Here is a 23,090-nt window from a genome sequence, read left to right on the forward strand (position 1 = left end):
TTTATTTCTGGGGGCACTTTACCTGGTATAAAATGCTTAAGGATGCATCTTGAGCCAGATTCGTGGTGAGTGTTTAAAACATATTTGATGGTGATATTTTCACATATTCACCTTCCCACAGTGATGACCTAAGTTATTTTTGGACAAAAGTTTCTTTTTTTTTTTCCCAATATAATCTCCTTTGTTTCCTCCGTCCTCAGTTGAACAGATCCTGTGCTTCTCCTCCTGTAGTATCATGGCCTTTGTCAAGAGCAGACTTGGGCTGTTTTATTTTGTTTCATTAATGTAAATTTGGCAACTTTACAAGCTTTCTAAGACTTTCAGGGCTCATTTTGGCCATAGCATAAGCTGGGATGAACATATAACATAGCCATTTAGTACTTTTATACATCATTTTAGTCTGCAAACCAGCTGAGTCCATAGAGGAATATTTAACAGACTGGAAAGGCTCCAGAATCTGAGGCTGCAACATGTGACCAATTTATTCCTATGGTTACTAATTGACCAACTTTGGTTGTCCGTCAAAAGCTTTTTATTGTCATACCCTTTTTAATGGAAAATTGGTAATAAATATCATATTCAATATTCAATCTTTTGTTTGTTTCCTAAAAATTGAAAATAAAAGACTTGGACCATTTTTAAGAGAACGTGAGTTTCTCTGTATTAATCTTTATTTCTGCTGCATAAAGGTGTAAGCTCTAATAACTTTAAAATAATATAAACATTTTCTGGGCTGTGTGATGGCAAATAATAACCAGTATGCGCTCAAAGTAATTTAAATGCAGGACATAATGAAAAGTATCAACACTGTGCATCGGGTTTTCATATTTACCGCATTTCTACTGTCTGTGAATGCAACAGGCGTGATGCCTTCACGTTACAGTGAAACCACATCCTACGTCACAGCCACTGCCACCATGTTGGTTCAGGAAGTGGGCAGAGTCGGAGCAGGAGTCCCGATCCGAGCTTAACGTAGACCTCCGTCTTTATTTGATCGGTCAACTAGTTCCCTGTTCTCACCTTTAACATCCAGGTTACATGCTGCGTGGCTTTCTAACTGCTCCAGGTCGGCGCTTTTCTTCGGATTTGATCGTTTCGCAGCAGCAGCAATGTCCTCTCTCACGCAGAGAACCTCGGGCCTCGTCCAGAGGAGGACCGAGGCCACTCGCAGCGCCGCCGCCGACAAGGAGAGGGATTCCGCTGATGAGGAGGACGAGACCCGTCGCGGGGAAGAGGACGACGACGACAAGGGGGACTCGAAGGAAACCAGGCTCACACTGATGGAGGAAGTCCTGCTGTTGGGCCTCAAGGATCGAGAGGTCTGAGCTGTTTTTAATCCGTCAACTAGCGAAGCTTATAGAGGCTAGTGTACTCAACATTGCGTCAACCCCTGTGTTTGCAAATGTCAATAAAGTTACTCAAGCAGAGGTTGTGTTTGATGTTATTGAACGACTCAAAGTCAGAAATGTGATGTTTAAACGTCTTTTATTGCTCGTTTGATGTTGTATAAAACGCCACCTAGCTTGTGTATACGTCGTGCTAACATCTTACTCGTAAGCTGCATTTTGTTGTTGATCGTAAGACGCTAAACGAGCCGCTGAATGAAAGCATTTATCCCACGTAAAGCTCATTAACTCGTTTACTTTCTACGTGGCTCTCGCCGGGTCGTTACCTGTATAGTCTTTTGACAACCTGCCAGCAGCGCCATAACTCTCGTCTTGTTCCCTGTATTCATACAAACACGTCAGCTAAGCTAACAAACGCTGCACCTTGGCTGTTTCTCCTCCTCCTCCTTCTACCAGGGCTACACGTCTTTCTGGAACGACTGTATTTCTTCCGGACTTCGAGGGTGTATGCTGGTGGAACTGGCTCTCAGAGGACGGCTACACCTGGAGCCCTGTGGTGTGAGGAGGAAAGGCCTGCTCTCCAGGAAGGTGAGGCTGTGCTGATGTGTTCAGGTGATAAGAGGGGGAAAGGAGCTATGCTCACCTTAAATTTACGTGGCCCTAGAAAAGTTGGATTTTAGCAAGCTATTTATATGACTGGTAAAGTTATGATCACAATTTGATCACACCTAATTATGTAACTTGCTGTTATATATGTGTAATATTCTGTGACCCACATTGAGTGATAAACTGGTTGATTGAGGCCACCTAAGCCGTCAAACTTGTCTTTTAGACTGGAGCTAAACCTAAAATTTCTGTCATTAAATATTTTCCAATCTTTCCAACATCATTCTACGGAAGCTGTACTAGGCCATGATTAAAAATGTTTTATATCTTCAGGTTTCTCAATATGAAGTTAATTGGACTTGTTTTCTCAAGATCTCAACGTATCTCTATCATTAACTTGGAAAAATGAAGCTCGTTTTTGACATGACAATTTTGTGGAAATCTAAAAATCAAATCAATGGGTTATTTGCATTGACCAAAGGTACATGTAGCTAAAAAGAGACATAGATATAGGCTTCACCCATTTCATTAATGTGGAATTGATAGAAAGGCAGTTTGACTCCCCATCCCTGGCTAATGAAACCAATTGACCTACTCGATTTTTAGATCACTCGGGAAATTATACCACTTTCTCAAGAAAACAAAAAAAAAACAGTGTTCAATGATGACCTTTGAAGGATTCTATATCCTTTCTCAAATTTGCTTTCTTAACTTTGCTAAGACTTTTAACTTTGTTGTGTCTTTGGTTCATGTGTTATGATTGCACAGAAACAATCTCAGTCAGTCTGTGTCTAGCAACACACAGCAAGCCGTTATATATTCCACATTTCATCAACCAAAGTATTATCAATGCATAGTATTTATGTCATTTGGCACATTTTGGCCTGGCCTTTTCTTTAGGTTTCTTTATTTGTACCTCCGGGTATATTTATTTGTTGATGATGTCCACTTTGACATCCAGTAACATAAAAACATAAAGCAACTCAAAATAGTCACAATTAACAAACTAATAAACACTAAAACATGATATAAAAGTACTCTGGTTACACCAAAACGTGATTAAAATGGCAGAGAATTATATAAAAGAAAGAAATATACAAATGAAAGAAGCTCTGATGAACAAATATGAATTACAAGAAAAAAAGCACATTCACAATATCTTATTTCTGCTGTTATAAGCTTTAGATCATATACTTTGTTGTGCATTAGAAGATACAGTAATTGAATAGCAACCTTCAATTTAAGATAATCTTCAAACAAAACAAAAAATAATCTGCAGTGCACAAACTGACACCAACCATCAAACCAGTGTGAAGACTTCTTATTGATCAGTTTGTTTTAAAACTAGAGGGAGGATTTAATTTCTCAGTCAGAAAATCATTTTTCAGCTCATTCCAACGACACCTTCGTAGATAGTTTTGGCATGTTTGCAAGCTTTATTCAGTCATTACATGAGAACAATATGGACACTCCTAACATAACAGCTTGTATTTTAACTATTGGTACTAATCTGGGTCATTCTTTTAAGAAACAAAAAGCTCATCTCGTATTACCCATTGTGCTCATGAGGAAGTTCCACCTTTTGTTTTCAAACCTTTCGTCTGGAGATAGACCGATATGGATTTTTCCAGGCCGATACTGATACCGATTATTTGTTGTCAAGGAGGCCGATAACCAATATTTGAAGCCTATATTAACTTGCAGTGAAAGTGCAAATATTAGTGTCAAAATTTTGAACAATACAAACTCCAACACTTAACTTTATTCAAATACCTTTTAAGTGATATTCCAGGATGGAACAAGCTGGGTCCTATCACAAGGTTTAGGGCAGAAATTACCCCTACAGCAGTGATTTTGTGCAGCAGAAGCCCAGGGCGCTCGCACCAAACACCCCCTCCCTGCTCCTCTGCAGGTTTCCTCTGCACTCAGACGGGACCATATTTTACTTGACCAAAAACACAAATAAACGGACTCCCACCGAAAAAATCTGATATCTGTCTGCATTCACGCTTTATTTAGATTTTTTTTTTCAGCGCGTTACTTTCACACAAAAACACCGCTAAATAAGGCTCTAGTTCTCATCGTGTCTCTTCGTCCTGGCAGACTACCTGTGTTTGTTTATATCTGGCACGCCGCGCATGGGACTGATACACTAAGCGGCGAGCGCCTCGTAGCCAGCTGTGGCTCTGCAGCGGAGGTAGCACCGTTTTACGACAGGATGAGAACTAGAGCCTTAAAATTCTCTGAATAAAGCCTGAATGCAGACCAATATCAGATTTTTTTCGGTGGGAGTCTGTTTATTTGTGTTTTTGGTCAAGTAAAAAATTGGCCCCGTCTGAGTGCAGAGGAAACCAGCAGAGGAGCAGGGAGGGGGTGTTTGGTGCGTGCGCCCTGGGCTTCTGCTGCACAAAATCACTGATGTAGGGGTAATTTCTGCCCTTAACCTTGTGATAGGACCCAACTTGTTCCATCTCGGAGTATCACTTTAAGCATAGGTTTATTAAACAGCTCCCAGGCTTGGCAGCGTGTTTAATACATTTTAAATGAAAACTAAAAAAATAAAGATATCTAAAGTTTTCTACAGCAAATAAAGTATTCCAAAATTTCAGCGTAACTACAATAACTATAATAACTGCACTGCTGATTAGCTGTTTCCCAAGCCATGGCTCTGCTTGTAACCAATTAGATGGTACTGTGGGTGGGACAGTGCTGGGGACTGAGTAGTGACTGCAGACAGCAGCAGCTGCACTAGAGTCGCAACAACGCAGTTTTAAATTTGTTTCTTATGGGCCTTTGGATTAAAAAAAGGCTGATGCCATCATGCCTCAAAATGCCAAATATCGGCCCTGATAGTCGGCTCGGCCGATAATCGGTCAAATCCTACTTTCATCAGGTGTGTTAAGGTTAAAAAAAAGCTTTGACTTTTAAAGTTGTTCCAACTCAAAAAGGCATTGGAATTAATTTCAACTAATGTAATACACTTATGGGTTATTAAGACAACAACCCACCCTTTATTTGTCAGCTAATGCTCATGTTGATGTGTTAAACAGCTTATAGGCACAATAAGAAGCCAACTTGTAGAGTTTGTGCTGCTACACAAATATTGTGTCTTTGTTTTATGGCTCTTAACTCATTCACATGCCATAAATTTCCTTTGCATTGGGGGAAAGTGCATCAGTTCCAGGGAAGTTTCTTTTTATTTAACATAAACCAACAGTCACTCTCTCTTAGAATGTCAACTCAGTGGTTTTTTACAGCTAGGCTGGCCAAAATGTTGTTCAGTGGTGGTCACATTAGCTGTACTTGTCAGAAACACATCTTATACATTATTCAAACACCACAAGTGTTAAACTAATGCAACACTCCAGTGGTGTGGTCTGCCTGTCTAGAATGGTTTAAATAGTACATCATGACCTTTGCATCTGGTTTCTGTGACCCTCATGAGAGAAATCCATCCCAGCACTCAGTCTTTGCTTAATCATGTGTTCTAAGTCCTGTGCAAACAGGATGTGAGTCTATGCTGGAAGCCTGAGTGCTGTTAATGTGCATCCCAGTTCAAACATGCCCCTTTTTTATTTGCCAAGGTGATCTGCAAGTCAGACGCCCCAACAGGAGATGTGCTCCTGGATGAGGCCTTGAAGCACATAAAAGAAACCCAGCCTCCAGAGACTGTGCAGAGCTGGATAGAGCTGCTGAGCGGTGAGTGAAGCCCTTCACACTTTGATTACAAGACAAAAGATTGTTTTACCTGTTGAATGTGTTTGTGCCATGTCAGCTTTGAGTGTTTTCTTTGCTGAACACCAACTTTATCTTTGACTAAGAAATATTTCAGCGTCAGTACTTGTTAACCGATGTTGAAGATTAAAACAGACTTGATGAAGCATGTTGTTGAAATGTTACTGTGTTTTCATGTGCTTCGCATGTTTTCATCCTGTCCTGTAGGAGAGACCTGGAATCCCCTGAAGCTGCACTACCAGCTGAGAAATGTTCGAGAGCGTCTGGCCAAAAACCTGGTAGAGAAAGGTGTCCTCACCACAGAGAAACAGAACTTCCTGCTCTTTGACATGACCACACATCCACTCACCAACAGCAACATCAAACAGGTGAGGTGTAGGTGTTCAGTCTGCAGATATTGACACTCAGCTTTTATTAGAGTGAGACTCACCACAGCTGGAAGTGTCTGAGATATTGACCTGGATTTTCAGAGTAGCAGCTTCTCTGGATCCTGTTAGAGTCCGACTGAAATCAAGCACAGGCTCCGTCTGTTTCAGCTTAAAATTCCTGAGGGATTTTTTTAATAATAGGAGAACTTTTATATTTATTTTATGATCACATCTTAAAGAGATATTTCAGTTTTCTGATATGTTAACTGTCATTAGTACTTGCACTAAGCTTGGCTACAGTTTTCTGCTAACATGTCTGAATCTGCCACGTCATTTAGCTCAGTTTAGAGACTTCAACCTGAGCACTTATCTGAGTTTAAGTGTACACTATGCTAAGATTACTATTGTCTAAGCTCTTCACTCTGCCAATCCCAAAGTCTGTTTGTTTTTGCAATATTTGCAGAAGCAACACACATGTGCTCTTCCACTTGTTGTGTGCACTGATCTGCTGCTCAGGTCCGCAGATCACAGAGAGACCAAAACATTTTGCGTGACACCGAGCACCAAATGCCTAAGATTAACCCAACAGACAGAGTAATGTATGTAGAGTTTGTGTCAGCTTGGGTCCTGGAGGTTCTGTTGTTACCTATTCTCACCCCTGACAGTGAGTAGTCCTCTCAGTTTGTTGGCATAAGCTCAAAGTTTACACTCCTGCTCCAACAGGTAATTTAGATCTTTTCAGTTAGCACTGACGTTCTTCCACTTTTGCAGTGGATGCATTAAGTCGCCTTTCCCTCTCTAAACTTCGGCTCATTACAGCGTGTTTGTGTGCTACAAACAGCATGCCATCACTCATTATCAAATTTGGGATTTATTTGAAATCTGCCGATCCAAACAGCTGATCAGTAAGCCGAAGGCGGAAGAACACGTCTGTGTTGCATCTGCAAATAGTGCAAAAACAAACAGACTTTCTGATGGCAAAGTAAGGTGCTGAGACAATGGTAATCTTAGTGGAGTGTAGAGTAGAGGGTTGGAGTCTCTCTGAAGAATCTAAATGATGTTGCCGACCCGGCCCAGTGTTCAGAAATCTTGCTTGCTGTTGCTATGGGCAGATTCTCGCTCAAGGGGCTGAGGTGACTAGTTTCCAGTGAAAATACTAGTGACATGTAACTTATAAAAAACTACTTAAAAAACTGGAAAAACCCCTCCAAGTGATTGTATCTGTTGGGGAACAATTTTGTTCTAAACACAGAAACTGACTACCTGTGTCTACAGTCACTTATATTAAATAAAACAGGTTTGCAACAGTCAGACATCTGACAACCAATAATGTCTCTACACCTTCATTCTTTATCACCTAAGTATCATACAGACCACATAGATTTTATTTCAAATTCATATTCTTCATTTCAGTCTTTGTTTATAAACTGGATTGGAAAAAGTTTCCACTTTTCTCCAGCAGAGGGTGAAATGTTTCTCTCTGACTCACATGATGTGCATTTTATGGGAAAATGTGGCTCCTGATACAGTCTGTAGACATTATCATCATCATTTAACTTTTTTACATGGTCTGGTGTGAAAAAGCAAAGTAAAAGTAAAAAAAAAAAAGTAAATATCGAAGAATCGCAATTTGAATCTAATCAGCACCCCAAAAATCGTAGGATAACCAAATCACGAGAATAGCATATTGTCCCAACTCTATTGCCCTAATAGTTGAAGAGTTACGGTAATGAGAACAGGTTGCAACAGTTATCACCTGTGATTTGAACGCTGTTGCAAGCTGGTTCCTACAAGGTCCTGTTATACCCGTAAAGCTTGTCTTATCTTCTTTAAGGAGTCATTTGGAGTTACGCTATTAAAAAAAACACTTGTAAAGTGGCAGCTCTGGTGCTCCACTGGGCTATAAAGTGTTATTGACCTTTGTTTTATACAGCTTGAGAGCTAGCTAGCTAATGTACATAACCTTTGAAATTCCTCTGCAAGTATCACCCTGGTCAATTTAGACTCTAGGGTCTTGCATCAAACAGCAGAAGGCGTGTCCATGGTGTGTATGCCACACAACATGTGTTCCTGGGATGTCTTGCAAGCATGCTGCTGCTTCTCCTGCCAGCATCTGTCAATCAAATATTTCAAAGCTTTTATTTAATTATTTTCACTACATTAAGATCCTGCTCTCTGTGGATTACAATTACATACTTTGTGTTTAGTGTTTTGAATTTTAAGAATAAGCTGTAAATTAAAAAAAATATTTTATAAACAGAGCAGTTTAAACCTTTGGAAGAACATTAAATGTTTGTTTTGGCCTTGCTTATGTAGCCTTAGTGTTACATTTCCTTCCTAGCAGTACAAACAACCTGATGATGCCTGTGGGTAGAAGTTATTGTTGATTTGACATTGACACAAACCTTAAATAGAGTGGATTTCACTCACTTAACAATCATATTTTCAAGCATGTTTTGTTGATAAACCAGTCTGAAAATGAAAGACTATTTTTTCCAGATAAATCATTTTCCTTTGCAGATAGAAAGGGTAATTTTTAAAGCAAGATACAGAGTGTGGAGCTGTGAGTGTCAGAGCAGCTGGTTGACGGATTTAACTTTTAAAAAAGCTGAGCTAGCTGTTTGTTTATGCTAAGCTAAGTAGCAACAAACATGAGAAGGCAAAATAAATGTAGATCTTATATAATGAACCTTTTAGAAATATTGTCTTTCTTCTTGCATGTGATGAATATAATGTTTATATAACCTCGGCTTTATGTCTTTACCTGCAGCGCCTCATCAAGAAAGTCCAGGACTCCGTGTTGGAGAAGTGGGTCAATGATCCCAGCCGCATGGACAAGCGCATTCTGGCTCTGATCCTCCTGGCCCACTCGTCCGACGTCCTCGAGAACGCCTTCGCCCCGCTCCAAGACGACCAGTACGACCTGGGCATGAAGAGAGTCCACACCCTGCTGGAGCTGGAGCCGGAGAAGGAGAGCATGAAGTCCAGCTCTAACGAACTCATGTGGGCCGTGGTGGCTGCGTTCACTAAATGAAAACACGCGACTGGTTGGACTGGAAGATCTGGCTATGGTCTGTGTTATTTAATCGGTTGAAGGACTTCACTTAATGAGACAGACTTCACTTTAATGAGACAATCTATTTTTGGTTGGGGAGCCTGTTTTGATCATCTGTTCCAGATGACATTTATTGGTGGTAGTCCATATTAACCCAGTGCAATGATCGGTGGTGGGCTTCACCAAGTAACATTTGGTTGATTGGAGCGAATGAATGATGACTGACAGCTGTCACTCAATGAGGTAAAAAAAAACCAACCTGCTACTGGCCTCAGTGTAAACATCAACGGCACGAACAGATGGCCTTCTGTTAATGTTTGTCTACAAGAACAAAGATGGCGGCAGCAGCAGCAGCAGTCATGGTGGATATGAAGATTTTTGACTGGGGCCAAGTTTCCCTTCTACAATACAGAGACGTCTCTCCAACATCCCAAGATCAGGCCAGACCCTCACGCTGGTCTCCATACTGTCCCTACAAGCTTATGCAAGGATACAGGATAGAAAACCACACAGATATCGATGCTTTTTGCACTCACGCGGCTCCTCTGCTTTGACCTTTTCATGCTCACTCTGGACTACAAACATTTGGTTACTGTTAGAATAGACTACCTGAATGTTCCTACATTAAATCTGCTTTTCTCTTTTCCCTCCTCGGCCTATTCTGAGGGGTGGAAGGAGAAAACCAGATTGAACTAACAAGTTTTGGTTTTTTGTTTTCTCTTCACATGAAGGTTGAAACCTTCAGTCTAATAAATTCTGTTTCTGCCAAGAGTCCATTCTGTGTCTCACAGCGTGAGCTCAGTCTTCCATTTGTATTTATGTTGCTCTATCAACGCTTGGAGTAGACGCTATTTAAACTATTTTGCACAGTCAATAGCCCTGTAGGTAGGTCGTAGATCGTATTTAGCAGCCATGGTAAAAAGAAAAAAAGATCTGACTTATTTTGTCTACGGCTATTGAGCTTTATGATATCTTACGAATCATTCCTCTAGATATATATTTAAAAAGTCTCTACTCATGTTTTTATGTGTGAGCTAAGATGTAAAGAAGTTAAGAGGTCAGATCCGTTCTGATATAGATCACCTCAGACATATTTCTCATACATGTGTTAGCCTATTCGGCTACTTTCGGGTCAGAAAAGTCTCCTTACTTAACTTAACGCTGGGGGGATCTGCAGCATCCTTATTGGTAGATGGAATTCATTTTTACAACTTTCATCATCTGTAGAAAAATATATCTGAGGTAAGATCTCTTTCTGGAGTTTTTGTGACTAACTTGCTAAATTTCCTGAGTGTTATTTGGAGCCATGTTTGAAAGATTTCCCCTCTTATGAATCAGTGGAGGTAAGTGAGGCTGTATTGCGTAAATTGGGTACATTTTCACTCTGCTACATTTTTCCCATCATGTTTTATTGAAGTCTTATCCATTCTTTTGTTTTATACGTGCAGATTATTGGAGGGTAACTTGTGCCCCAGATGAATACTCTATCAAAGACTGAAACTGTTGAATAACATGCAATCTATTGGATATAAAACCATGATTGTGAATGTGTTTCTGGTCTGACGAGTGTGATTTATGTATGAAGTTATGTTATCTATTGTTTCATGGCATACTTTATAGTTCTGTCTTTTTTTTTTTTTTGCCTACAAACTACCAACAGGAATGAAGAAGTGTTGAGATGTGTTTACAGCAGAGAGGCCGTGCATGCTTTGGGTGGAGGGCTGGGTACTTGTGGATGTAGCTACAGAGAAAAAGGCTTGTATGTAATTAATAGTCATTTTATGTGTACGATCTAATGGAATTCAAAGAAAGGGATCTTCTCTCCTATCCTCTATAATTCTGTATGCTTTTGTATTACCACACAAAATAAAGTAAGGATCCTTTAAGTGCCTGAATTTAGCACTGTTTTGCTCTCGTTTTTATTTATAAGACCGTCATACGTCTGGTTTATTCCTCTGTGATGCAATGGGTTAGAGCGCGCCGTCATTCATACATCATAGGAATATTACAAAGCTCAGCCTAGTTTGTTTTTATTTTCGTGTTTTCATCAGAAAGAGCATCAGTTCCTTGTAAAATGAAATTTTTATGGTTGAGTAATAAACTTAGGAAGAAAACTGCCAAATGTTTTGGTGCTGGAGATTCAACTCATTTATTTTCATTCATCAAACACAGCCATTATATCTCCTGAGGCTGTAAATGTTAACATTTTAACCAAAATACTTAGTTTAAAGAATGATGCTGTTTGAAAAGTTGAAACAAACAGATTTTAATTGTTTCCAAACATTAAAAAACTATATTTAATACCTAATATTGAAATAGGCAAATATGACTTTAAATACTGAAATGTCTGATTAATCTAATTTAAGAAAATAAAAATGTTTGTGTTTTCACATTTGATACCAGCATCACATTTTGACAGGGTTCAGACGGGAACATGTTTACTGTCATGTTTCATTTCTTCTTAAAAAACACTGAACCCAGGAAATGAATGCCTTTTTAGACTTCATATGAGTCATGTTCACCTAAAAAGTTCAGAAAAAAAAACTTTTTTTAAAAGATATGAAAACAAAAAATGATGCCTTAATTGCGTTTTCTCTTTTAAGAGAAAAGACAATCCGCCAACAGGGTAATAATTTTCTTTTTATTCCAACCAAATGTCTCCTTCACATTTGGCACATTTCTTTTAAGCAATTCAGGCATTATTTTATTCTGTAACACTTAAAAAAAACAAACAAACAAAAAAAAACAACGTTTTTTTCTGGACTTGTTGGGTGAATGCAGCTTAAATTACATCTTATAAGATGTTTTTACAAAAAGATAAGGCAGAAACACTTCTTCAGATTCCCGTTTTTGCAGCATTTTTGCTGTGTGCGGTTAAGTGTTGTGACTGAGAACACATCAGTGTGTGGATACGTGGACATGGGGTTAAACCCCTAACTTTCTGGTTGGCCACAGCTACCCTCCTGTAGTAGAAAGTTAATCCTGCAAAGCACTTTTTTTTTCTTGATCTCAAATTATGCCCCCTCTGGGGAATACACTGGAATTGATGTTTTTTTTCCCCTCTCCTCTCCCAATGGTGTAATTTCTTATCTAGTCAAAGGAGCACTAGAAAGCTGGCTAGGTTTACCCTATCCCGGAATTCCCTTGTCTAAGTTTGTTTTCTTATATGTCTTGGAAAGGATGTTACTGCAATTTTGTTGTACTTGTTGCAACAAACAATAAAGTTCCATCTCTTTCTACATTGTTAATCAATTTTTGTCTGGAGGCAGGGACCTGGACTCTAAACAGTTTTGTTTTTCAGTCACAGAGGAGGATTAACTTGTCACTGGAAAGTAAAGTATCGTTAGACCTGCGTATTTACTTACTGCCTCCTAGCATGTCTTACCTTGTACTTGGGTGACTCATTTTTGAAATTCAAAAATGTTTTTTGCATATCTGCTTAAACTTGACTTTAATGCTTTGAGAAAAATGTGTTTATTTCCCCCCTACCTTTTGGTATTTGGCTGTAGATTTAGTCTACCTAAAGGAAGGTCTCTCCTTGCCACTGTACCTAAATGCTGTAAAGTGCTCTTCTCCTGATAGGAAAGGAGTGATTCTTAAAATGCTGATCTTAAAGAAGTATGATCTGAGTCTGCTCTTTCTGTTTAACAGCTTGAAATAACTTGGTTGTGAATTGGCATTTAAGATAGATTATTGAGGTTTCACTGTCTGAAAAAGGATCATCAAACTACTCACCTCATGCTAAGTTTCTCACCTCTGGTGGCCTTTGTTTTCTGCTCACCTCATGTTTACACGTCTTTTACCTCATTTTGCACCCGAGCATGTGCACCTTCTTTGTGTGTCTTACGTGTTAACTTGACAGTCAGAAAAATAACCCATGCCGGGCCAGTTAAGTTCATGTTTAGCTTCATGCAAACATGCAGCCCAGAGCTAGTTAGCTTAGCCCGTTGTGAGGACAGGGCTCTGTTCTCACGGTTGCTGTCTTATTATCCTGAATAAAGAATTATTTCAAATCTACAAAGTGTAAAAACAATTTGCTGTGTCTGTTTCTTACCTTTATGCAAGCCAAACTGACAAACTGATCTTGATTTCAAGACTTTTGTAGCGCTTTTATTGTCACCAGATGTTTATTCTATAATAAGGTGTAAAAACAACTCTTTATGTCCTGTTTCCAGTCTCTATGCCAGTTGAGCTTACTGCCCCAAAAGGCCCTATTACAACTTTAAAGGTGATTTTAAAATAATTTTAATTTTATTATTTTATTATTATTATTTGCCTGTTCATAATCTATTATTTTAAATGAGATGATCAGGGCTAAAATCAGTTATTTCTAAATGCTGTTTCTCAGTGTTTGTGATCAGATTTCCCCATGAAAACATGAATCCATTTATAACGTAAAGACTGAAAGAAAAGGATCTTTTGGATTTATCTTGTAATATTGAAGTTATGTAGCTCTTTACATTTTGTTTTCATCTCATGCTTTCACAAACTTCATCTGCTCAGACTGTGTGCCTCCATGAAACGTACCAGACTGAGGAACTTAAGTTAGCAAATGTCTCACTGAAGATCACTCAAACAACTGTCAGTCAGTTTATCTCTTCTGGCCAAGCTCAAATATTTCTCACAATATCACAGCTTTGATGAACCAACTTCACCTATAGTGTCTTCGTCTGATTCATATCTAAAGTTTTGAAACAGTTCTTAAAGCCCTCGTTAAGACTTTTTAAGTCATCCTGAAATGCTATTTTTCGGTATCTATGGTCGGGATTTGGATTTTTCTTGGTAGAACATAAGTTTATTTTCAGCATGCAGACTGAAAGTCTCTGTGTTGTTTTTGCTGGCAGTGACAAGAGAGCGATATTTTTCTCTGCTGAAAAGGATTTTTGGATTAATTTTGTACTAATGGTGAAAACTGGAGCTGGACAGACAAAAAGAAAAAGGAGGTCAGAGCAGAAGAAAGCTAAATGGGAGAGTGACAGAGCACGAGCTAAAACGTCTTAGAGCACCGAGCTGTGAGGAACACTAAACAGATAGTCTACCTCACTACAAATAAGTATATTACCATGTCACTTTACATCCTGGGAAAAATTGTCTTTAACAAAGAAAACATCTACCTTGGAGAGTCACATCTTTATGAAAATGGGTGATGGTGCTCTTGGGAAATGGAGTCTTTATCCTAGAAGAACAAGAGTGATTCCTGCCACAGAGACTTAATGTTAGCATAGAGGCTAAAGGTGGCTATATCACTGTAAACAGAGGTATACCTAAAATATTAAAGTCTCACTTCTATGAATAAGTTTTAAAAGGTTTAGTAGTGTAACTTTAAGTCAAACACTTCACCCACACAGTAACTGGATTTACATAATTTATTTTCAAAGTTTTAAATATTTTCATTTAGAAAAACAGAATAAGACATTATAGATTAGAGAACGTCTCAATTCTTCAGTCTTCACTTCTTTTGTTGACACAAATGTATAAATGTGACAGTTTCTTATATGTTCATGTTCATACAGAGCACATGTGACACTCATCACCTCCCAGCAAAGCGTCCATTCATTTGTTCTACTTTGGTTCCAGGCGCCAATTGGTCTCAAACCGAGGACCGAAGCCATCCCTCATCTGATTTCTTCTGTGGGGCTTTAATCTTCAATGACAGCAGTCCATTGACAGTGTACATCCTCATCAAGATGTTTCAACACGCTTATATTCAGCCTGAATACAGCCTCCAGACTTTTCAGCTCTGGCTCGCGTTGCTTTGGAGTTCAGCAAAAATCAAAATCCTCTCAAAGTTCCTTGAGACATTTTGTGTTAGATCTTTGTGACAGTCTTGTAGTTCTTGATCAGAATCTCCAGCAGCTTGTATTTCCAGTGGAGGCCATCTCCAATTTGGCGCAGCTCATGCGCACAGGTGTCGAGGGTCTCAGCAGAGTCTGTGGAGAAGAAAGACAGAGAGATGGACTAAGTACACATGGTCTGTGTAAGTATGATTTAATGAAGCTCAAAGAAAAACAGGTGAAGTTGAGTAAAGTCTTTTTGAAATACTCACCATGCCCAGCCATTTCTCTAACAATACTGCTCCAGAGAAGCAAAGAAAGCCTTTTGGTTTTTCTTCCCCTTCAGCGCTGTAAAAGCTCCGTCTGTGTGTTGTTCTTCAACAAGAAGGAACAGGTTTGAGCTATTGATAGCAGAGCCGGTTAAGTACTGTAGCCCTGCGTGACGTAACTTTACAGCGGAGGAATCCCCGCAGGCTGAAGCCAAGTTCCTCCCACACAGTTAACAGAAGTGTTGTGAGGTTTTTAATCAGTCATGACACAGTGTCCGCTTACGTCTTTGACAGTTCGCAGAAAACAACAAACAGGTTATTTGTCCTGCGAAGAGCTGATGTTTGCAGAAGATAGTTAATTTGAAGTATGGAGCTTTAAGTATCAATTGTCCAAGGAGAGCTTTTTATTTCGTAACGTACACATGTTGCTGTACTTTTCTTATTTGTAAAATCTGAAACTCTTATTTTGGAGACTCTTTTCTCAAGTTTAGTGTCAATAAACCAAACGTGTTTTCTACTCACTAAATCTAGTTCTGTAGAAATATACATTGAACAAACACTTCCATTTTCACCAGAAATCAGCTAACCTGTATCCAGACCTTGTTGAAGTGGGTCAAACATAAACAGGAAGTCACACATAACTTACCCACCTGTCATGTGAAACAAGACACCAGGATGACAAATCACACTTTTCAAAAACACAAGCGACCGATTTTCACACCCCACACTTACATAATGTCACCATAAAGTTTTACTGTCCTGTCAGAGTCAGATTTGAAAGCACAACAAAAGTTCACAGGAGCATCTGAAGCTCATGTTGTGTCCATCGGGTCAGACTTGATAAGATATTCAGCTGTTTTCTGGACGTCAGGTGCGTCACAAGAACGTCATGACACAGATTATTAAAACACTACAGTGCAAACGAGGCAGCATGTGTGCATCAAAACATGTTATATCATATGAAATGAGTGGAAAATGTTGAGCAATTGAAGAACAACATGTGTAGACTTCATGTGTTTGTCATCAAAGAGCTATTTCCTTTAAGCAGCCTCTAGTTTCACAAACAGCCAGGTGGTGACTGTGCTGAATGCAAACAAACATGACATAAGCTACAGGTTCTGAAAATCCCCTGTGCATTTTGTCAAAATTTCCCATAACAGGCACAAATTCTCCTCAGACCAGCAGCGTGAACATGTCTAAGCTTGCCTCCAGCTATCAGCTCCATCTGCAGACAGGGAAGTACCAGGAAGTAGCTGCAGTGTAGGTCAGCTGATGTGAGACGCAGACAGAACGTCAAGTTTTTCACTTGACCTTAAATGGAACTGAGTCAGCGCGAATCAGAAAAAGTAACACACTTACAGAAAATATTAAAGGAACTATGTAGTATCAAAACAAAAAGAGAGGAACTAAAACACAACTGATGAAATCATTGAAATCCTGAAGACATCAAGTGAAACCCAGACCCTTAACCACCAGCGTGCCAACAGAAGCTGTTGATTTCAAAGACTCTGAGAGTGTCAGAAGTAGAAGTTCTTACTTTGCAGAATCTGTTTTTTTTTCTTTTTTCTAAATAACAATATTTGTTTTCATAATGTGTGTTTATCAGAGCTTAAGTAGCGTTTCAGAGCTAGGGGCTGCTTTTGAGTTTTTCCTTTAAAAATCAAATTCAGTATATCAACAATAAATACAAAAACAATCAAATTGGATCTAAAGTAAGAGTGCAGCTACACAGAGAAGCTTTACAGTAACTTACACATTGACAATTAGCCTGAAGTCTGTCAGGAATCAAACTAAACTCAACCACAAGATATGAAGCCAATGTGGAGGTGCTAAAGACTGTAGTTAATCAGACGTCCACTTGAGGCCAGCTCCATAATTACCAGAAACCACATACACACCAATGCAAAAAAAGCCGATCTTCACTGCAGAAATAAACATGTCAACAGCCTGGGTCAGAAAATGACTTCAGTCTGAATAGGTCATTTCTCAATCAGCACACACAGGGTTGAAGATTTTTAAACTCAGTACTTTAGAAGATTTAAAAATTACAAGTTTGCCTGAACAGAAGCACAGCTAACCTGGCTAGCTAACAGGCACACTTTGCTCAGAGGCTAAAGGGACGCCTTACTGAGTATCTTAGTTTATCTTCTAATCTCAGCAGTTCAGAGGATACTAGGGATACGAGTTTGCCCAATCAGAGGTAGAGCTCAGCTGATTGTCAGGCGGGCGCCCTATAGCTAATAGTGTGGATGCTAAGAGCCCGCCCCATTGACAATATGGCCACTGTCAATGATTTGCTTCGAAAACTCTGTTTTAGAAACAGACAACTGATGTCATCGAGACTACCTAATAATAATAATAATAATAATAATAATAATAATAATAATAATAATAATAATAATAATAATACATTGTATTTATAACACACTTTAAATTTCAAAGAAATCTCAAAGTGCTTCAAATGAAAGTTTAAAAATCTATTTATTATACAGTCTATGCTTGAGCCTCATCGTAAATCTGTAATAGTGCAGAACTGCAGACCAGACGCCTGTAGACCATCAAAGCTTGAAGGATTTTAGGAAGAAGAATTGGCCGGGATTCTCCAGGAGATGTGTCAGAGACGTGTTACAAACCACAACAAACGAGTGCATGCTGTGATCCAGCAAAAACAACACACAACTGACTGTTAGCATGGGGGTGGCTAATGACTCTGACCCTGGTAGGTACTGTTTTCGTGAAATAATTTCGGTTCTGTGTGCAAAGTAATAAAACTAGGATGTTCCAAAGCCGTGTTAAAAAAATCAGTGATCTATTTAACAGCACTTTGAGATTTAGAAAAGAAAAAAAAACTTTGAATTTCATTAGGGGCTTGTCAGTCTGATGGGTTTGAATCCAACCTTTGGCCTCTTTTCCACATGTCACTCCCCACTCTCGCCCTGTTTCCTGATCCATCCACTTTCCTCCTCTATCCAATTAAAGGAATAATAGACCCAAAAAAATAACTTTAAAAAACATGTTTTGACGAGAGGAGACAGTATTTACTTGCACTTTATTACAGAAACAAGGCTGTCCTTTTTCAGAAAAAAAGAGTGTGTAACATTATGCCTTTTCAACATGCTGACAAAACCCTGGAAAACATTTCCTCCATTCTAATCCTGAAGAAGTCTTAACCTTTGCTTATTTAGCATCTTGAAATTTGTTGTTCCTAAAGTCAGGGGTAAAATGGGAAGGAAACCTTTTAATACTCTGCACCATTTCCCTGAAACAATCTTACAAACTGTAAGATAGTGTAAGTTAATATGACAACGGTTTTAGGGTGAAACGCAAAACTGTTGTTCCATTTCGGCCTTGCAGTTACATGGAAACTACATTTTAGCCGACCTATAACACAAACAATTCTTCAGAAAAGGCTCAGGAATCCAGGCTTTCTGTGTGTTAATGTTTTGGTCTTTTAGTTCTGTGTGCTTCTGTTGTTTTGTTGTTGGTTGTTGTGTTTCTGCCATGTTTGGCCAGGTTTCACTTGAAAAATAGGTTTCCGATCATAACATGGCTAACCTGGTTACATGAAGGTTGTTTAAAAGAAGAAAACATGGGGGGCGTTTTGGGGAAATACCTCGGAGAATTACAGGAAACCTTTACAAGACCACAACTTCACTCAGAGTGGTGAAAACAACAGGTTTTTGTAAATATGGAAAAAAAAACAACATGATGTTTTTTTCTAAGCTCTAACATGATTTTATGTGAAATCAATTTTGCAGAGACAAAACAACTCTAAACGCTCTGCAGGAACTTATCAGACTTAATATGGGCTACATTCACCTGACAAGTCCAGAGAAATGTCTTATTTCAAGATATTCACCCTCCATGATGGGCATAGGGATGCCACTTAGAATTTTTTTTTGAGTGTTTGTTTTTTGTTTGTTTTTGTCTTAAAAAAAGATTAAATAAACATAATATAAAGACATTTTCAAAAAATATTTTTTATAGATTTTTTTTTAAGTTTGTTGCCTTGAGGCAACATTGTACCATAATGGTCAGTAATGAAAAAACAGAGTTATTTATTCATATTTCAACACATTTTTATTTTCAAAAACACATGGATAATACTTAATGTCCTCAACAGTTTACAATGTGTGCCATAAAAGTGTAAAAACTTAAAAAAATATAATTATTTACAACATTACTTTAAATTAATTAGCAAATAAAGTAAATTAAACTATTAGAGTTTAAGCTTTACTTGTCTGTTAATATATTTTCTGTAGACTGAGAAAGACACAGAAAAAAAATTATCGGACAGTTTTGAGAAGGGGAACTGGCCAAGTTGGTCCAGACACAGGAACAGTTTCTTCCCCCAGGCCGTCACTCTGATGAACAGTTAACTTGCCATAAACAACATATATACCTCATGTACAGCCACAGTCTCTCTGTTTCTGTTTCTATTGCACATTCATCTTCCATTCCCTGTTGCAAATTGCACATTTTTTAAGACATTTATTCAGTGCACTATTTTCCTAACTTAAATTGTGTATATATTTTGTATTTACTCTGTGCAGAGTTCTTTATCTAATATTGTAATAATTATTATTCTTTTTCTACTACTTAAACTCTATTTTTCTACTCTTGTAATTCTATCTATGTTTGTACTGAGAGAGTGCAGTTTAAACCGGAGTTAAGTTCCTTGTATTCTTGAAAATACTTGGCCAATAAAGGTGATTCTGATTCTGATTCTGATTCTGATTCTGATTCTGATTCTGATTCTGTGAAAGGCCAAAAATGGGTAACATAGACAGAAGACAGAAATGATGCCTAAATTGTTTGTAAAGAGTTAAAAAATGCAAATATGGAAAGAGAAAAATTCCAGTCATTATATTCAGACATTGTTCTTATTTCAAGTAAAGCTGAAATGTTTTTTTTTTAATTGAGAAATAAGACATAAACACTTTTAGTAGTGTAATGCTTTAAGCACCATGCTGTAGAGGAAAGCAGAACAAAGTTCATCTCAGTCACCTGAAGTCTGCACATTTCAGCCACAATCTAGTTCAGCAGCATGTTGCAGAAAAAGGTCTAAAGGCTGCAGGAGGCTCTGAGCTGATAACAGGGGTTGTAAATCTTTGTGTTATCAGAGCTACTGTACCTGCACAAGACTTTAGACATGTCAACAAACCGTGTACTGCTGTTTTTGTTTTCTTGTAGTGAAATTATCTTGCATAAGTCGTCTGAGGATGTAAGAGACCTCGTGTTTTTCTTCCACTGTCTGGAAGGTTTTCATGCCTCCGATGGTGAGAACAAAGTAATTATCAAACAAAAACTCTGACAATGTCTGACACTGAACAGGTAAGACAGGTTGGTCTCACCCAAAGCAATCCTGTGATGTGAGTTTGTGTCGTTAAAGTGAAACAGAGTCATGAGGTCCCATACGTAGGAGCTTTTATAATGACACATTAGCAGAGGACTAAGCACAGCTGTCAACAAAGCTTTAGGCTGAAAAACCCAAACCATGAATGAACTCCTCAGACAATATTTCTTGTATCATAAAAAATTCCCATTGCTTTTAAACCTACAAAGAGCCACACTTCACCTGTTAGTCACTTAGCCACAAACTCAAACTGAAAGTGAAACTCACAGGAAGTGAAACTGGAAACCTACTTTTAAATCTCTGACCTCTGACCCTCTGTAAAGGTGCAGAGTTCTCTTTAAATGTCAATCAAGGTGGTTTGTACTGAAGCCTTTAAGCTCATTAACCACATTACATTTTTTTGTTGGTTATTCTCAAGATAATGAGATTATTTCAGTTGTTTTTCACAAGATCTCAACTTATTTTTCTCCTTTTTTCAAGAAAACAAAGCTTGATCCGAGATACCAAGATCATTTTCCAGCTCTCCTTTTCTTATTGATATTTATCAACCACGAAAGCAACAAATGCTGCATTTGTTGCTTTCTTTGGGCTTTTATGCCTTTGATTAGATAGTAGAGAGGACAGTGGATAGAGCAGGATAGAGGCCACAGGCTGGATTGGAACCTGTGCCACCTGCATGATGGCGAACCTCATGGAGCGTGACTGAGACCACTGCGCTCTGAATGCTGTATCCTTTTTTCTTTTTTTTCCTTTCTTTTTTTTTTTTTTTGTAATTACTATTATCATCCTATATTATTATTATTATTATTATTATTATTATTATTATTATTATTATTATTATTATTATTATTATTATTATTATCCTATATTATCACTATTCTAATTATTGTAATTATTATAATAATAATTATAATAATAATGATGATGATTATTATTATTATTATTATTATTATTATTATTATTATTAAGAAAGTAAAAATTGAAAATAAAATAAGAATAAACAAATAAAAACAAATCCTGTATTTTTTAAAAACTATTTCTTTTAGTGTAAAAATCAGAAAACTGCTTCTGACCAAGAAAAATGTTCTCCATTAGGGGGCGATGTGTGAAAAATATGTCAGGATTTCTTTTATGGCAGGATCAGGATCAGGATTTCATCAGTATTATTTTTCATACTCAGACTATTTTGACCTTAAATCAGTGTTTTAGCCCCAAATAATTTAAGTTTCTTCTTTCTTATGCACCATTTAAAAAAAAAAAATTCTGCACAATTTCATAACTTTAATTTCATTTTATACAAGATATGCTTTGGTTTTGTTTGTGACTTTGACAGAAAAGCTGGGGGCTGTATGAAAATGGACCTCAGGTCTGACTTTAGACATGTCTGAGGTAAGTGAAGCCTTTTTCTTTGTTCTTCTGTTTTTTTCATAAAGAAGCAAAAGCACAAAGAAAAACAGAAACAGGCTTCACTTACCTCAGTCATGTGGGCAGCAGCAGAAAGGAAGCTGTCAAAAACAGAGGAAATAAAATGTTTTTAATCATGACCTTATTGGCTTTGTGTCAGAGTCCTTCTGCATTTTTTAAAACATGTGATGAGGCCTCCAGAGACAAGAATATACCCATGATTTTAACCTTGACTTTCCAAAAGATGCAGCTCCATCCCAGTAATTTTTATTCTGGTTTTCCTTTTCCACTGATTCTCTCCATATTCCTGCTTCAGTTTGTCTTAGCAGCTCCTTGTTTCTCCCTCCTGACCTGCTCAGACCTCCTGCTCCTGTCATTCCTGTTCTACCATTCTTACCAGAAACCCAAACGTCAGCCCAGACAAGCGGCTCACCTGGTCTCGTTAAGTCATTAAGTGTGACTGTCCTCAGAGGTCATCATCAGGTGCTTGATGATTTCACATTTTGACTTACATAACATGTTATGTAAACAGCTCAGACAATGAGAACATTACTTATTCTTCACACAGATCCGTACACTTATATGACAAACAGACTAAGGTCATGTGCTGGTATACTTAGCTTAAAAATAATCACAACTGTCTGAATAAGCACTTCTCACATATAATAATGCATTTGTCTTAAATGTATTAATTTTTTTTTTTTCAGGGGTTTTATATTTTGTTCCCTTTTAAATAGTTAAAAATAAGTTTTTCTCTGTTAAATATTTGCTTCCTTTTTTAAAATTGTGTATTGTTTGATTATTATAAATACATCTGATGAATTGTTTTGAATTGAGGAGATATTAAGCCAGTTATTTCACTCTGTTCTTTTTAAGATCAACTGATGTTGGTAAACCATAAAGTCAGCAAATACATCTGTGCCAACAGGTGCAAACTTAATGAAAAGGGGAAATAATTTGAGTTTGTGTTTAACCTAAATTAAGGGCTGTCACTACGCACTCATGCAGACACAGGCATGCAAACACTCAACTTTTTTTGTCACGAGTTGAGACCAAACTGTATCCCTCAAGCAAAACGTGCAGGGTAACCTTGAAAGACATTCACAGCCGACCTTTTATAGCAGTGGTGTGCACAGAGGGGTGGGCCTGGAGGGGTTGCTCCCCCTTGTGGCCCGAT

General features: G+C 38.1%; 1 protein-coding gene across 1 annotated transcript; it reads left to right on the plus strand.

Moving 5' to 3' along the window:
• The first annotated feature begins 912 nt into the window (after window positions 1-912).
• LOC141805839 (Golgi phosphoprotein 3-like) lies at window positions 913-11,009 on the plus strand. Its single transcript, XM_074691039.1, has 5 exons — window positions 913-1,319; window positions 1,803-1,934; window positions 5,537-5,651; window positions 5,895-6,055; window positions 8,826-11,009. Exons 1-5 carry the CDS (start codon window positions 1,110-1,112, stop codon window positions 9,087-9,089), a joined length of 882 nt encoding a protein of 293 aa, XP_074547140.1. The 5' UTR covers window positions 913-1,109; the 3' UTR covers window positions 9,090-11,009.
• The last annotated feature ends 12,081 nt before the right edge of the window (window positions 11,010-23,090 follow it).

The sequence above is a fragment of the Halichoeres trimaculatus genome, unplaced genomic scaffold (assembly GCF_033239565.1).
Source record: "Halichoeres trimaculatus isolate MK-OKI-2021-1 unplaced genomic scaffold, fHalTri1.1 fHalTri1_scaffold_16, whole genome shotgun sequence".
NCBI classification, from domain to species: Eukaryota; Metazoa; Chordata; class Actinopteri; order Labriformes; family Labridae; genus Halichoeres; species Halichoeres trimaculatus.

Excerpts from the sequence above, each read along its gene's own strand:
- LOC141805839 (XM_074691039.1), top strand. The coding sequence starts at position 1,110 with ATGTCCTCTCTCACGCAGAGAACCTCGGGCCTCGTCCAGAGGAGGACC. Across the intron at positions 1,320-1,802 it reads TGGGCCTCAAGGATCGAGAG|GGCTACACGTCTTTCTGGAA; the intron begins GTCTGAGCTGTT and ends TCCTTCTACCAG. Across the intron at positions 5,652-5,894 it reads CTGGATAGAGCTGCTGAGCG|GAGAGACCTGGAATCCCCTG; the intron begins GTGAGTGAAGCC and ends CCTGTCCTGTAG.